The sequence below is a fragment of the Geotrypetes seraphini genome, chromosome 11, assembly GCF_902459505.1.
Source record: "Geotrypetes seraphini chromosome 11, aGeoSer1.1, whole genome shotgun sequence".
Classification (NCBI taxonomy): domain Eukaryota; kingdom Metazoa; phylum Chordata; class Amphibia; order Gymnophiona; family Dermophiidae; genus Geotrypetes; species Geotrypetes seraphini.
Genome location: NC_047094.1, coordinates 85,975,257 through 85,990,200, shown reverse-complemented (window position 1 = coordinate 85,990,200; position 14,944 = coordinate 85,975,257). Strand labels below are relative to the sequence as shown.

Below are 14,944 nucleotides of genomic sequence, written 5' to 3'. Positions count from 1 at the left end.
AGTACTGAGAGCTGCTGGAAGGAGAGGAAGCCACTATTGGAGGCTGGGAAGCTGCTGGATAAAGGGATAGCTGCTACTGGACCTGGAGCGAGGTAAAAGGAGAGATGCTACTGGGAGGGGAGGAGGGAAAGGGGTGGGAAGAGAGTTAATGTTGGATTAGGGGGGAGGGAAGGGAGAAGGAAAAATGGAAGGAAACAGCTGGCAGGGAGATTACAGGAGGGGAAGGGGGTTAAGGTGAAATGGAGAGATCAGATGAAGGAAAGGGGAGAGACAGAGGAATGAGAAAGTAGAGAGAGATTGATGCTGGAAAGGGGGTCAGCAGAGATATGAGAGAGGGATAAAGATGCTAGATCTGGTGTAGGAGAGATAAAAATGAAAAAAGCAGTGAAGCTGGAATGAATGATGTAAAAAGGGGAGAAGGGCATAGAAAGAAGTCAGATACATATGGAAGGGGGGAGAGGGCAGACAGTGGATGGAACGGGCAGATGCTGGATTGAAGAGACAGGGAAGAGGCTGGAAGGAAAAGAGTGAAAAGAATATGAAAGCAAAAACCAGAGAAAACAAAAGGTAGAAAAAAAATAATTTTATTTCTATTTTGTCATTAGAATATTTCAGATTTGAAATATATATCCTGCTAGAGACATAACTGGGGACTGCAAAGCCCAGGCAGTGATTCTTTAGCTTCCAGCTGGCTTAGGGCTTTCTGACCAGGGGGGACTTACCTAACACTATTCCTGTCATGTGTGATTTTAGTATACTGTTAGCATGATATTTCTGTGTAGCATTCTGTAATAACATGGCTTGTTCAGTTTTCTTGATAGTAGAGGGGATATCTGTGAAGGGGAGGGGAGACAGGGGTTTTGTTGGTTCTTGCTCTGTATATTTGTACTTATAAAATGACAATTGTAAAGAATATTGTTTCTTTTTATACTTTAATAAAATACGTTCAATATAAAATCATAAATAAGGCTTATGCGGATGGGATCAGATGGTTTTTGGGGACTGAGCTCGTGGAGATGGGGCGGAAATGGTTTTTTAAAATTTCAGTCTTAGTAGTTTGCCGGTCCACAAAATAATTCTTTTATTTCTGCTGGTCCACGGGTGTAAAAAGGTTGAAGAACAGTGGTCTAGAACCTTTCCTTTTGAATAAGCCCTCCCTACACCCGTCTTAATATTAAGACCACACCATGTGGTGATCTCTGGATGCCAGATGATCACTCACTGTAACATACGAAACACTTTCCCCCGATTATAAGCACTAAGTCCAATATGGCCTCATCCTGTGTAGGTTCCATTACCAACTGCTGGAACAATTCTCCTTGTAGAGAATCCAGGATCTTCCTACTTCTAAAAGACCCCGCAATAAGGATACCCCCAATTAACATCTGGCATGTTAAAATCACCTGTTAATAATACTTCCCCTTTTACAGCTATATTCTGAATATCTACTATTAAATCTCTGTCCACTTCTGTCTGTGAAGAAGGCCTGTATATCACACCAATGTAAATACTATTTCCATTCCCTCTGTCCAAACTGACCCACAGTGCCTCTTCCTTACCCTGCAGATCTTGCAATTGTGTAGCTTTAATATGATCTTTAACATATAAATATACGCCCCCTCCTTTTCTTCCTACCCTGTCTCTTGAACAGATTATAGCCCGGTATAACTATATCTCAGTCATGGTTATACCAGGCTATAATCTGTATTATTTAATTTCTTACATACATACATGCCTGTAAGCCTTCAAAGTAGTATACATTCAGGTGCAGGTATTCTTCCATCCCTGGAGGGCTCACAATCTTATTTTTGTACTGGAGGCAATAGAGGGTTAAGTGGCTTGATCAAGGTCACAAAGATTCATACTAAGATTTGAACTGGCCTCCCCTGGCTCAGGGCACTGCTCTAACCATTACGCTCCTCCTCTATTTCCATCTATAATAATAAAATGCTAAGCGCGCATGCGCACTCTTACCCCGTGTTCCCTGAGTCCTGATCTGTTGGGCTGTGGCCACAAGAGTGCGCATGCGCGCTTACCATGCATCTCTCTCTTTCTCTCGCAGTGGGCTTCCCGGCTCCGGCCTGACTCACAGCAGGTAACACGCCGTGACTCCCCCCCTGTCGCCGACCCTACCCAGCACACCTGAAACCCCCATTGACTCTCCCAGCCGCACCTCCCACCGCCAGACGAACACAAACCTCCTGGCTCCAGCAGCGTCCAGGCACAGTAAACACACTACTTCGCGTCCTTCTACTGGCCTGATTTCCTCTGCCGCGTCCCTGATGACATCATCAGAGACGCGGCAGAGGAAATTAGGGCAGTAGAAGGCCCGAAGCAGCGTGTTTACTGTGCCTCAGATGCTGCTGGAGCCGGGAGGTTTGTCGGCGTCTAGTGTTGGGAGAGTCGGCTGGGAGAGTCAACGGTGGTTTCGGGGGGGGGGTTATGGAAACATGGGAAGGAGACAGGCAGGCTGACTTCGGGGTGGGGGGGTTAAATTTAAACATACTGCTCTGATGGGAAGGAGGCAGGCAGGCTGGCATGGGGGGTGGGGTGGGGGACAAAGTCTGGAAGATAGTGATGGGGACACGGGAAGGAGGCACTAATGATATAGAAAGGAGGCACTGGGGGCACTAAGGACACAGTACGCAGGCACGGGGCACTAAGGACACAGTACGGTGGCACTGGGGCACTAAGGACACAGTGCGGAGGCACTGGGGGCACTAAGGACATGGGAAGGAGGTACTGGGGCACTAAGGACATAGGAAGGGGTACTAAGGACATGAGAAGGAGGCACTAGGGGCACTAAGGACATAGGAAGAAGGCACTGAGGGCACTAAGGACATAGGGAGAGACACAGACAGAAAAAATGACAGACAGACAGGCAGCGTCCAAGGAGAGAGAGACAAAGAAAAAACAAACAAACAGACAGACAGACATCTACTCTAGCACCCATTAATGTAACGGGCTTAAAGACTAGTTATGATATAAGCTGCTTAGAAATACTTTCATGAGCATCTTTGCAGTGAAAGGCAAGAAGTGTTCTGCTAGGGGATGATTAGGGGACTGGAAATGGGTAGGGGTGTGCCCAAGGTGAAACTCAATGAAGATATTCCAAATAAACCTGTCCTGGGGGACCCCCAGTCAGTTGATATACATGAGGCCGATATGCATGCCCGTCACCTCTATTATATGCAAATCGGTCTCATGCATATTCATTAGGGATATCTTGAAAACCCGACTGGCTAGGGGCCCCCAGAATAGGTTTAAGAACCACTGTGCTAGCCTTAGACATTTAAGCCAATCAGAACCTTAGGCCCCTTCCTGTCCTTCCCAGGATGCACAGGAAGAAGGCCTGCCGGCAGGTGGGACTGGGTATCCCTCCTGTTGTCTTCTTCGTATAAGGTACAGGGTCAGGGTGGGGGGGCATGGGGGGCTGAGGCAGGAGGGAGTGGGTATCCCTCTTGACAATTTTTTTTTAAGTATGGGGGTTCTGGCATCAGGGGTTCATGGAATGGGGGGTCAGCTCTGCGGGGAGCCACCCTGCAACAGGAGGAAGTAAGCATCCTTACAGCAACTCTATAATTAAAAAGTGATGGGTCCAGGTAGCTGAGGCAGGAGGGAGTACATCTCTCCTACTGACGATCTTCATGGGTGTGGGGGGGGTCAAGAGTGATGGGAGGTCCAGATGTTGCAATCGTCACAGAGGAGCGGGTTGGGAGTGGGGTGTTTGGGATCTTCGCAGGGGAGGAGAGATCAGGAGTGTGGGGGAAGTCTGGGTTTCCAAGGCAGGAGGGAGTGGGCATCCCTCCTGCCTCTCTTATTATTTGGAGCAATATTGCAGATCTGTCAATAACACAGTTACAGACAGGTCTAGACTGGTTGGTAATTTTGGGTCTTTAGTAGCCAACGCTAGATTTAGTGCATTCCTTAGTAATGTTAGGGTATCGATCAGAGTGCTTGTTTTAATATTAATGACCTAATTTTAATACAAATGAAGTTGTTTTCAAGGCAGGGTCAGAGGCTGAAACAAATGCATGGAAAAGTCTGCAATGAGCCATTGTGTACATTGGTTGGTAAAATAAGGTCGACACTAAACTGGTTCAACTGGTTTAGCGATGATCGTTAGACGCATGGTGAGTTTAGTGCATCCAGGCCTTAGTTCTGCAGCATCAGCGGACAAATATAGATAGATAGATAGATAAATAGATAGATAGATAGATAGATAGATAGGTTAGAACTTACAAACATACATATTTGTAAATTTTTTTTCTATATTGTGGCCTTGCATATTATAAACAACTAGTTTTTTAGGCTGTTACATTAACGGGTGCTAGCAGCCCTTCTCCCTTACTTTATCCTCCCCCCTGTCCAGCAGCACCCCTTGCCTGCTCCCCTTGCCAGCAGTAGCCCTTCTCCCTTACTTTTACCTCCCCCCTGTCCAGTAGTACCCCTTCTCCCTTACCTGCTCCCCCTGTGCAGCATCCGCTAGACCGAGCAGCCTTGGGGCTTTTACTAGGCCGGCCCACCTCACATTATTAAAGTGGGCCGGCGTAGCAAATGCCCTGCAGCTGCTTGATGAAACCGCGGCTGCTGCCGCTGCTGGTCCAGCCTTGGGCTGGGGAAACCCCGATAATCCCTGTCTGTGCACCTGGCAGCGATGCCTTGATCCCTAGAGGCCTGGACATTTGTTGTTCGTCGAGGCGCAGGCTGGCTGGGGTGTGGGAGGGAGGAAGCCATTGCCGCGTATGCGCATGAGAACGGAGGCCAATAAAGAAACCACCGCAGGGTCCTACTGCGCATGCGGGAGCTCGGCACCACGGAGGCACAGAACACGGAGTTTGAAGTGTGCACATGCACTAAGGATTTTATTATAGCGGATGTAAATTAATTCTTTAATAGTATCCATTCCATGAACATTTGCTGAAGTGACGCAACTAAGGGCCTCTTCTATTAAACTGCGCTAGCAGTTTCTAGCGCGAGGAGCCATGCTGAATGACCCGCACTGCTCCCGACGCTCATAGAGTTCCTATGAGCATTGGGAGCAGCGTGGGCCATTCAGGGCAGCTCTCTGCACTAAAAACCGCTAGCACAGTTAGAGGGGGTAAATCTCCCTTAAATTCACGGCGGACATTTGGTCACACTTCTATGAGCTACTACTGAAAAGGTGAATGCCAACAAACATCATATAATTGCTATGAACCCTTATTAAAGATGCCTCCTTTCTTTTTTGGAATTCTTTGCCCTCGTGAATTCATAAGGAGCCTTCTTTATTTAAGATTCAGAGCTGATTTAAAAACTTACCTTTTACATTAAGCCTTTGGTTTACCATCCCCATTCCCTGAATTTTGGACCCTGTTTATTGCAGCCACGTATTGGTGCAATAACTTTGCTTATTTTTAATGCTTTCCTTTATGAATGATGGCATTCCTTTTTTTCTCCTGATTTTAGATTGTACAACGATTTGAGAGTCCCCATGTCTAGCAGTATATAAATACCTTGTAAACAAACAATTTTGAGCCCACATCTAGTAGATCATTATACAGAAAAAAGGCACTTACATTGGGAGAGGGCTCCAGCATGTTGTCCCCATGCCACCCAGAGATAGGCACAAAGGGCACTGTTGCTGGGTTGTAGCCAATCTTCTTAATGTAGGCGCTGACTTCCTTGACAATTTCATCATAGCGCTTCTCGCTGTAAGGGGGTTCGGTCGAGTCCATCTTGTTAATTCCAACAATCAGTTGCTTGACACCCAGGGTATAGGCCAGTAGGGCATGTTCACGGGTCTGCCCATTCTTGGAAATTCCAGCTTCAAACTCACCTACACCTGCAGCAACGATGAGGACGGCACAGTCTGCCTAGATTGAAAATCATTGAACAGGGATGAGGATCACCGATTCTGACAGACAGTAGGTCACTTACTACTGATTTTGTAAAGAGGTCATCTGCAGCCAATATTCACAACCATGCAAGCTCTCTCTCAGTGTGTACATGTTTCGCATAAGCAATATATTGTATATACTCTAATATGAACTTAGATTTTTGGCCCAAAAATAGGGGTTCCAGTTTATATTCGAGTCTTCCTCCTCTCAGACCCATCGCAGGACTCTCTCCAGGCCTATCTTAAACGCTGTTGGTTCAGTGGTGATCCAGAGCAAGAGCAAGAGTGGTGATCCTTGCCCCATGCAGTCTCACTACTCAAAATGGTCAACACCAGTTTCCACATGGGTTACTGTTTACTGCCTTTTCAAAAAGATATTCCCCTAAAGCAGTTACAATACATTGACTAGTAATCAGGTACTCTAAGTATTTTCCCTATCTATCCCTGCAAGTTCACAATCTGTGGTACCTGGGACAATGGAGGGATTGACTGACTTGTCCAGAATCACATGGAGCAGGCTGGGATTGAACTCACAACCTCAGCTTGAACCACTAGGCTACTCACTCCCATGGTAACCTTGCAAGACTGACCAAGTTCGGTTTATATTCGAGTCAACCTGGAAAAGGTTTACCTCGGTTTATATTTTGATGGGTTTATAATCGAGTATTTACGGTACACAAATAGAGCCACACCATCTGAAATGTTTCCTAATCAATTTCTTTTTTTTTTGTTTTTTATATATTCTTTATTCATTTTCAAGATTACATTAAGTGTTAAAATATATTCAATCACATAAACAATAAATATATCACTTCTCATATATTCCATTATCATATAAAACATGTAATATTAAAATCCCCCCTCCCTGCACCTTAAATTAACAAATAAAAATAAGGGAACCAATTTTGAATTAATCTTTACAATACTTCGTTAATGGTTTCCACACATCCTGAAACTTTTTAAAATAACCCCGCTGTACTGCAATAAACCTTTCCATTTTATATATATGGCATAAAGAGTTCCACCAGAAGCTATAATTTAATCTCCTCCAATCCTTCCAATTAAATGTGATCTGCTGAATGGCAACTCCAGTCATTATAAGTAATAATTTATTGTTATTTGCAGAAATCTGACTTTTTGCTCTCATTTCCATACCAAATATCACAGTATCATAGGATAATGCCACCGGGTTATCTAATAAATTATTAATTTGGTCCCAAATTGATTTCCAAAAATTCATAATAAATGGGCAATGAAACAATAAATGATCTAAAGTTCCTGCTTCCAAATGACAATGCCAACATCTATTAGACAAAGAACTATCTATTTTTTGTAATCTAACAGGGGTCCATAACGCTCTGTGCAACAGAAAAAACCAAGTTTGTCTCATAGATGCTGACACTGTACATTTCATCCTCCAAGATCAATTTCTGATAAACGCTCTACCTTTCCATCTCTGCCTTCATCAATCAAGTTTCAAGTTTATTTAGATTTGATGGTTCGCTTAATATATTCTAAGCGAATTACATTACAGTTAAATTGGGGTAGAACAATTAATTAAAAAAAACAAAAAAGAATCAGGGACAATACAGACTAACAATACTGACAAAACTGGAATAATTAGGAAAGAACATAAGGGAATAAAAGTTACAAATCTGTTGTTTCCCTACTGGGAAAAGAAGAAAACGGTGAAGGATGGGAAAAAACACTAGGGGTGGGGTATAAAAAGAATAAAGACTGTTCACTTTTATTATTTTAAATTATCTTGGAAAAGATTCCTTTTTTTAAAGATTAAAAGAAGATTTGAAAAGAAAAGTTTTTAGATTGGTTTTAAATAAGGTGAGGTCTTTAATGTTTCTGATATATAGAGGGAGAGTATTCCAAATAAGCGGCGCTTTGACTGAAAAAATTTCATGGCGTCTAGTTCCTATTATTTTTAATGAGGGGACCATGAGTAGCTCTTGAGTATTAGATCGAAGAAGGCGGTTTGAAACGTGTGGAATTAATAGACGATTAATAAACTGAGGTTCATTAGAAATTAATGTTTTGAATACTAATAATGCGATTTTATATGCAATTCTTTGATTAATGGGTAGCCAATGAGATTCAAAAGGAGTGGTTCAATGACAAAAGGAGTGGTTCAGCAACTAATTCAGTCTGCTGCTCTGATAGGGAAACTGTCTTTTCTCTTGCTCCAACGCTACCGGGGCTGCTGAGATATTCTCCTCTCCCTGCACTGTCACACAGCTGTGCAGGGACTTTCTTTCCTCCTGTACTGTGACACACATAAGCACACATCTGCAGGGATTTTCTCCTCTCCAGCACTGACATAAACAGCCTCCTCTCCTGGACACGGCTTCAGTCGCATTTATTCTTCATGTCCCAGAATATTCAATAACTCACCTGGGAAGTGCCAGTGATCATGTTTTTGATAAAGTCTCTGTGTCCAGGGGCATCAATGATTGTAATGTAGTATTTACTAGTTTCAAACTTCCATAGGGAGATGTCGATGGTGATACCTCGCTCCCGCTCTGCTTTTAGCTTGTCCAGTACCCATGCATACTTAAAAGAGCCTTTACCCATCTGCAGTCAAGGAAATAGCAAAGAAAAGAATGAATGAGGGAAGAGACAGATGCTCAAATCATGGGTTTCTCAATGTAGTCCTCAGGGGAAACCCAAGCCAGTATGGTTTTCAAGATATGCATGAAATAAATTTGTATACAGCTCTTATCTCATGCATATTCATTATGGACATCATGAAAACCAGACTGGCCTGGGGTTTTCCAAAGAACTGGTTGCGAAACTCCGCTCTAATCCCTCTTACCTCCCTACAGTTCCATGCTTTTTAGAGAACAGATGTATCAGAACTGACATTCCTCCTAAAAAAACCCAGCCCGCATTCTGTGCCAGTTTTTCTTAGCTCTGTCTCAGAAAGGGGGGAATGCCAAGGAAGAACTACCCATTTCTTTTTGGCCGGTCCTGGATTTCTCGCAACCTCAATCTTGTGCATTTTGGACCTGCTGCACTGATTTTAATGGACAGAATTATTGATTACAAATAATATACTGCTTGGGATTTGTTTAAAACCAAGACCAGCCAAAAAGTCTCCCTCCTGGAATGGGTAATCGGCAGCTCTATTAAGAGAAGTCCTAAAGAAATTAATAGCATTAAATAATAATGCAAAGACCACAGAAAAGTGTGCTGGTTAAAAGTAGGAGACTCAAGGCATATTGGAGCCCAAGGAATGTCTGGTACTTAGATGGAAAAGAATCCCTGCTGAAGTCCAGCTGTAGCTAGAGCAGGGCTGGTGTTCAGTCAGCACAGTACACAGATGTGAGCAGTGATGGTGGCTGGAAGCCACGGAGAGTAGCTTGCCCAGAAGGCTTAAGCAGATGGCAGAACCCAAACTCGGAAGACTTGGGGACAGGGTTCAACTGAAAAGAATGAAACAGAAATTAATAGTGTAAGATGGGTTCTCACAGCTAGGAGGTGCTATATATTTATAGAAAGAGGAGAGAGAAAAAGTAGCTCTCCTTTAAAACTATAAATTGAGCACAACTTCTAAAAAGAGAGAAATTCTCCATAGGTCTGTCAGCTGACCCCCAGATTTAGCCATAGGCTAATCCAGTCCTAGATTTACATCACTCCTCTAACATACCCAGGGCGGGACAGTGGGGGTGGTCAGCCCCAGGTGCAGGCAGCTGGAGGGTTTATGGAGTAGTCACGATCCCATAGTCTGCATGCACACAGCCATTGGCTTTGCCAGCCCCTGTCCCTTCGGACATCAATTTCCTGTTTTGGATCAGGAAGAAACAGCAAAGCCAGCATCGCGTGCAAGTGGACTGTGGTTCTGCAACCACTCCACACATACACCCAACTGCCTGGAAAAAGGGGGTGCTGTGTCCTGCGTGGCCACTGAGGCAGGTATGCCACATAAGCCCTTGTAGTTTGTCTTATCTTAGACAAAGCAATAGGTAAACAGAATTAGAAGTCCCTGAATGCAATGGGATAAACCCAGGATTGGATTGACCTATCAGGTAAACCTAGAGTCAGCTGGCAACCAAAATTTCTCTTTAAAATGGGTCTTCAGCTTGCCTGGATAACAGCCACACATATTGCTGTGTCCCCATCAACAGATTCCCCCCACCACAAAATATCTAAATCTTCAGGATTCAGCCACAACTTAAAAACAAAATAGGGAAACCTCAGCCAAGGTTCAGCTGCTGCCTTTTCTGCTCTGCTAAGAAATATCCAGTATCAGACTTTTGAGTAGATCACACAATGCAAGCAGGGCAGAGAGGAGAGTAAGAAATTGAAGAGAAGGGGCCGCACCTGCTGCCTCTCCTCCTTTGCATTTCAACTCCCCTGCTTTCTAAAATGAAACCGATTGCCTTCCTTCATTCAGGCAGCCCTCCATTTCCTAGCTGTGCTAGCCAGTGGGAAAACTCTTCCGTGCACATTGCATTAGAAAATGGAGTCTGAGAGCTCAGAGTCAATACCCTATTAATAGAATCTCTGCGCATATTCTGGCAGAGAAGGCCGAGTGCTGATGGACTAACTGATGCTAACAGGCAAAGCCTTCTGGGTGCAACGCCTTCCTGTGCTACTGCCTGCCCAAGCATCAGACTGTAAACAAGTACAGCTGAGTTGGGAGTTGGGCCCCAAGGGAAATCTTGCAGTGAACCTGTGGCATATGAACCCACAGTTACTAAGGATATGTAAAAAATGTTAGTGTCAACTTAATCTATATCACCAGACCAAATATTCTTTATCTCTCTACAGATCACAAAAAAATTTGCAAATTCATTAACATAAAAAGTACCTTGAATCCAAAAAATCTGATAACCACATTTTTTAAAAAAACCTAAAAATCAAACAATATCTCTAGATTCCAAAACTATTACAAGCATGTGAAGTCCAACTTCTCTGTTCTTTCTGCACCATGAGACGCAGTAGGTATAGAAACCTACTAGATCACTAGCTCATGTGCTGCATTTTTCAGGATCTCAGGCTCTTTCCTGTTAGCTATATTGTTAATGTTCTGATGTGAACAATCACCAGTTTAATATCCCTCCCAATTACTCTAGTTCAGTGGTTCCCAACCCTGCCTTGGAGGACCACCAGGCCAAGCGGGTTTTCAGGCTAGCCCTAATGAATATGCATGGAGCAGATTTGCATGCCTATCACTTCCATTATATGCAAATCTCTCTTATGCATATTCATTAGGGCTAGCCTGAAAACCCGCTTGGCCTGGTGGTCCTCCAGGACAGGGTTGGGAACCACTGGTCTAGTTTACGATTTTGTTTTGCTCACCCTCCCCGCAAAGTCTCTTTCCTTACTCTCTTGCATCTGACTACTTTTCTTTCCAAGCCACTTTCAATGCTACTTACTGATCAGCTTTCAAGTACAACCGACAGAGAGGTGATTAACTGGGCCCAAATCCTCACCCTCCCCTAGGGCTCTTGAATACTCTTTCACAATAACACTGGCCCAATCCAGGCCCGTATGCACAAAACTCGCCGTGCGTTTGATGATCATTGCTAAACCAGTTCTAACCGGTTTAACGATGAAGTATTGCATCTATCGATGCCCAAAACATCAAATCGTGGTCATTTCTGTGGTTTGTAGCAGCCTTCAATAATCGTATGTAAATATATTACAACAAGCTCATCCGTATTAAAATGAGCATTCTGATCGATGCACAAAATGAAGCACCGGTTTTTAATGCTCCAAAAACTCATGCCAGGACCCCCCCGAACTTAAAAAAAAAAAAAAAGAGCAGGAAGGAACCCTACTCCCTCCTGCCTCGGTCACCCAGGCCCCCCCCAGACCCCTGATCCCCCACCTTTAAATAGAAGATCAGCACTCCCTCCTGCCACTAGGACCCCCATGAACCCCCGACACCATACCCCTGACCCCCGTCCCCCCTCAACATTTAGATGAAAATGCAGCTAGAGAGAGGCCCACTCCCTCCTACTGCTGGAGCCCCATGAACCCCCAACACCCACCCCCAACAACCCCATACATTTTAGATGAAAATGCAGCAGGAGTGATGGGCCGGCCCGCCTTTTCAAAATGGCAAGCCTTCCCCTTCTCAGTGCATCCTGGGATGCACTGGGAGGGGCCTAAGACTGATTGGCCCAGGCGCCTAAGACCCTTCACTTTTAGTCCCATCAACACAAAGAATACAAAGAAGCCCCAAACTTGTTATCTAAGCCTAGTCTTAGTGATACAAAGCATTAACAACTAATCCACCAAGCTTTATTAACTATGTGCAAAACCACAATATTTTCTTTTTGGGGAAAGCAACAGTTAAAGCTGTCAAACAAAGCAGATGGTGAAAACCATCCAGTAAGGGGAATGATAAAACTTGGCATCAAACTTGTTTTGTAGATTTGGGAGAAGAGGTAGAACATTTTCACAGCCCTGCTGTGGCACTAAGTAAGCTGCGTTCAGAATGAGACAGATGTTGGTCCTGATCAGCATGCACAAACAACTCACCTCAGCTGCCTCCTTCTCAAATTTTTCAATGGTCCTCTTGTCGATGCCCCCACACTTGTAAATGAGGTGCCCAGTGGTGGTGGATTTGCCAGAGTCCACATGGCCAATAACCACAATGTTGATGTGTGTTTTCTCTTTCCCCATCCTCACCGAGTTGTTTTTCTGGATGACAGGAGCTGAGGAAGGTTTGGGGAACTGGGAGCAGAGCCCTGGTTTGTGAGGACTGATAGAGGGTAAAGGTGAAGAAAATGCAAGAAATCACAAAAGACCCAACATGAGCTTTCCAAGCATCCAAGTTTTCAACCCTTCTTTTTACAAACAGTTTTACTTCCAAGCAATATAAAGATAATTTCCAAAAAAGATACCACATAGTGTTTTCCAGTGTAAGAAACTAGATACCAACACATCAGCTGCATTGTGGAGCGAAGAGGCAATCTACGATTAAAGCCACAGCCTGTAAGCCAGGGTAGTCCAGTTGAAATCCCAGTGGTACATTATTTAAATGGTTAAGCCCTCCAGGGACAACAAAATACCTTGATTGTAACTCACATTGAGCTACAACAGAAAATGGAATAAACTAAATCCAAGATATTTCCCTTCCCTTATATTTAAAGGATGTTGAGAGGTGGGAGGTGTACATCCAAAAACTTCCACTATGCAGCTCTACAATCACATCTGAAGAATGAACCACTGTGGTTTAAAAAAAAAACAACCCTTCTGTACTAACACATTATTTTGTTGATCCTTTAAAAGACATCATAACCTCCTAAGATTTTAGTATGACTGAATGGATTCAGGAGACTTGAGGTGAATTTTCAATTGCTCACTGTCATGCAAGGGGCCCTGGGCCAGGTTTGGGGCAAGCTGGAATGATCTGGAGACAGTGTTTACTGCTCCCAGGGTGGGACTGGGAAGCCTCATCCATTGGTCAGCAGTAAACACCTGGTGGCCAGATCTAGGGTCCGTATTACCAAGTTCTGGAATGATGACCAGTCTGTGGCAATGCTCTTTCTAATTTTTACTGGCTTATACAGTATGTGCATGAAAAATATTGTGTGTGCAAGTATTCAGCCAACAAAAATTGCATGTGTGCCCTCCTTTTCTGACCTGTGTGCATGTGCAATCACAGCTTAGATGGGACACTGGTTTGTGGCCCCTGTAAAGCTGGGCTCAGTGAGATGGGTGGAGACATTAAATACCCAGAAAGCTATCAATGAAGCAAAAAGAAGTTGGTTTTGGTTGAAAACAACTAGGCCAAATAAAAATGCTGGCTCATTTTATCCACAAAAATACCTCACTGGTTTTCCTAAATTCGTCAAGGACCCACACCAAGGGCTCCTTATTCCACTAGAGACCCTCTAGAAAACTCTGAATTGAGGCTACAATAGGATGTCCTCCCGAAAAAAGAAGTGGCCCAAAATAGCTGCAGCTCAACCTGTGCCAAGACTGGAAGGTTCCAGCTTTGGATTCAGTTTCCTATACCCTCATAGGACCAGGATCCATCTTACAAAAAGAGTGGCACAAAGATCAGCACATTAGAGGCAGTGAAAAGAGAGAAGCTTCGAATTCCCTCCTCTGCCTGTCATGGGACGTGGGGGGCCTTCACTTGCCCCCCCCCCCCCCCCCACTTTGATTTTTATTTAATCTTTATTGAAATGTACCGGTGAATTAGAGAGAAAATTAACAAAATAGCATTTTAACACACTGCCTATAAGCCTTACTTTTCTTCCTTACAGCATAAAATACAACCCCCCCTCCTTCCCTAGTCTTGTTTCACACTGCTGGCCCCTGCCCTGCCTCTCCTGGTGACTTTACCACGATCACTCAGCCCAAAAGGCTGGAGGAAGACAGAAAGGTGCGACACAAAATCCACTAGCCCAGGTAGTCCCCCAAGGGCACTGATGGCGCAGCTCCTTCTCATACAATAACAAGAAGCACTTCGCAAGCATTACCCAAGCCGGGGGGGGGGAGTCCTTGTACCCCATTCTCCAATCTGCGCCCTACCCTCAACAAGGAGGTGTGATGGGGCACCGCAGGACGAGGAGCGTTTCCGATAAGCTCAGAGAATGCCCCTGCCCGCCTTGCCGCAGTGGCGGTCCCTTTTGGATCCCCGCGGCATTTCCACCTCCAGCTGGGGGGGGGGGAGAATCCCCGTCTCCTAAAAGCCGAGGGGGGCTCCGAACTCTTACCTGGGCTGTGCTCGCAGACAGCAGGGGCTTAAAGCTGCCGCTCGGACTGTTTTATTTCCCTGGGAGGGGGTCCACCTACTGACGGCCCCGGCGCAATGCAGTTCTGTCCCTGCACCACAGCAATGCGGTACCGAGGAGGGAGGGGAGGGGAGGGGAGAGAGAGATGGGGGAGGGGCAGGGAAAGGTAGAGCGAGGCAGACGCAGATCGGGAGGGAGAAGGCGGCCCTGAAAGATGGCTAGAGAGGAGGCCGAGGCGCATTCAGGGCGCCCACCGGGCCAGGACTCCAGCCTGAGAGCCCAAGGCCCTGTCCGTCTCCGAGCAGCGAGAATAAGGGCCAGCAGCTACATCCCATCCCTTCTCTTTCTCTCTGCTGCT

The 14,944-nt window shown here is 45.0% G+C and overlaps 1 protein-coding gene across 1 annotated transcript in view; it reads right to left on the bottom strand.

Moving 5' to 3' along the window:
- The window catches only part of EEF1A2 (eukaryotic translation elongation factor 1 alpha 2), a 47,507-nt gene extending 32,784 nt beyond the window's left edge, over positions 1–14,723 (bottom strand). Inside the window, exons 1-4 of the mRNA XM_033914212.1 lie at positions 14,569–14,723; positions 12,380–12,602; positions 8,282–8,461; positions 5,559–5,855 (exon numbers count right to left, since the gene is read on the bottom strand). Of these exons, the coding sequence (XP_033770103.1) occupies positions 5,559–5,855; positions 8,282–8,461; positions 12,380–12,523 (621 nt within the window). The 5' untranslated portion in view covers positions 12,524–12,602; positions 14,569–14,723. The remainder of the gene's footprint in view (positions 1–5,558; positions 5,856–8,281; positions 8,462–12,379; positions 12,603–14,568) is intronic.
- Between the last annotated feature and the right edge of the window lie 221 nt (positions 14,724–14,944).